Genomic DNA, 1,577 nt, shown 5'->3' on the forward strand with positions numbered 1-1,577 from the left:
AAATAATAGCGTAATTTTGGATCCCCAAATGGCGTTTACACCATTTGGGGATCCGAAATTACGCTATTATTTTTTGGTGTTTTTTTGGATGTTATTTAGGGTGTTTTTTTCGTAAGGGAGGTTAAAATAATATTAAATATTACTGTCTCAACATTTTTTCTTATATAAAAAAATATTCGAACAAATTATTAAAAAAAGGACATATTTACAAAAACGTCAAAGCATATTAGTAATTCTCAAGTTATAAGATTTGAAGGTGAAATTTTTTCCACAAAAACGCTATATGGTGAAATTTTACACGATGCTTCAAATTAATTCGTACCTTACATTAACAACCACATGTTATCGCAAATACGTACCAAGGTCTTTACTAGGACCGCGCAATACCCAGCTATCAGATGAAGCCAAAAGAGCGTGTTGCATGAATACAATTTCCTTTTTTTTCTTGCCATCCAACAATGGACTTCCAGGTATCCTGTGTACTTTCAAATTGTAACCATCCTCCGTTGTCACGTTATGCTCCTCAGCGGGATAATTATATCGTTCTATCAGGCCAATCTAAAAGAATAGCATTATATGTAACATCGAATATTATCGTTTCATCTCTACTTCGATTTCGATTTGCTCTAAATCTAAAAAAATATTTATATAATATTCAGAGACTTGAAATTGTATAATTTAATCTATTATATTTATCATAGAACTACAAAGATAAATTGAATTTATTACAAAATACATGTAAATTTAGGACTTAAATTAAAAACAATTTTTACTCACAAAGTCCAATATTTTTCCACTGTTTATTTCTTCGGCTCGATCCATTCTTCTTACTCTTACTAAACCAGGGTCCTTAGGAAAGAGAAACTTTAGGAATTCGTTTTGAAGAAAGGACGATATGCCCTGCAATCGTCCTTTTGAGAACGTCATAATAATTAAAAATGCAAGCAACGTGGATTTCATATCTGATATCAACTTATTGCATAGTAGATTGTAGAAAAACTCTTAACTGTCGGCACAATGTCACTTCAAATACTTTTCGTGATGCAACTTGTTCCTGCAATGCGGTCTGCAATGAGAAGCAAACGCCATGAGTGCTGAGTCGACAATAATTTAAAGACGTTATATTTTCTCAGGTTTCCATTTTTTATCGTAGAAATGATAAAGGTAATTAATATTGTAAATTCCTACAAACAGGTTTTGAAGGATAATGGATTGGAGATAATAATTGGCCTAGTTTACACTGATCTTTTGATACGCAATAGTTCATTTGATTTGATCAGCGATCAGCCAATGATCAAACTAATGTACTAGTATTTACTATTTAATACGCGTATCAAGTGATTGGTGTAAATTAGATCATTGAAATGTGTGCATATACACAAGCACATTTAAATTTTTATCCAATTATAGGAACTATAATATTAATTACACATTTTATATAAATATAATTTGAAGTGGAGTCAGGTATGAAATAAATAAAATGTGAGACTCAAAGATTTAATATATAATGTGTAATATAATACACATATATGCTAATTACTTATGGAAAGTAAAAAGTGGAAACTAGAATATTAGAG

General features: G+C 30.4%; 1 protein-coding gene across 1 annotated transcript; it reads right to left on the reverse strand.

Annotated features, from left to right (window-relative positions):
* Nucleotides 1–327: 327 nt before the first annotated feature.
* LOC112463786 (lipase 3-like) lies at nucleotides 328–1,095 on the reverse strand. The gene is made up of 2 exons (XM_025030358.1): nucleotides 778–1,095; nucleotides 328–558 (listed from the first exon to the last, which is right to left on the reverse strand). The coding sequence occupies exons 1-2, from the start codon at nucleotides 958–960 to the stop codon at nucleotides 343–345; spliced, it is 399 nt and encodes a 132-aa protein (XP_024886126.1). The 5' UTR covers nucleotides 961–1,095; the 3' UTR covers nucleotides 328–342.
* Between the last annotated feature and the right edge of the window lie 482 nt (nucleotides 1,096–1,577).

This window comes from Temnothorax curvispinosus, unplaced genomic scaffold (assembly GCF_003070985.1).
Source record: "Temnothorax curvispinosus isolate PA1 unplaced genomic scaffold, ASM307098v1 QBEX01013663.1, whole genome shotgun sequence".
In the NCBI taxonomy this organism is placed as follows: Eukaryota; Metazoa; Arthropoda; class Insecta; order Hymenoptera; family Formicidae; genus Temnothorax; species Temnothorax curvispinosus.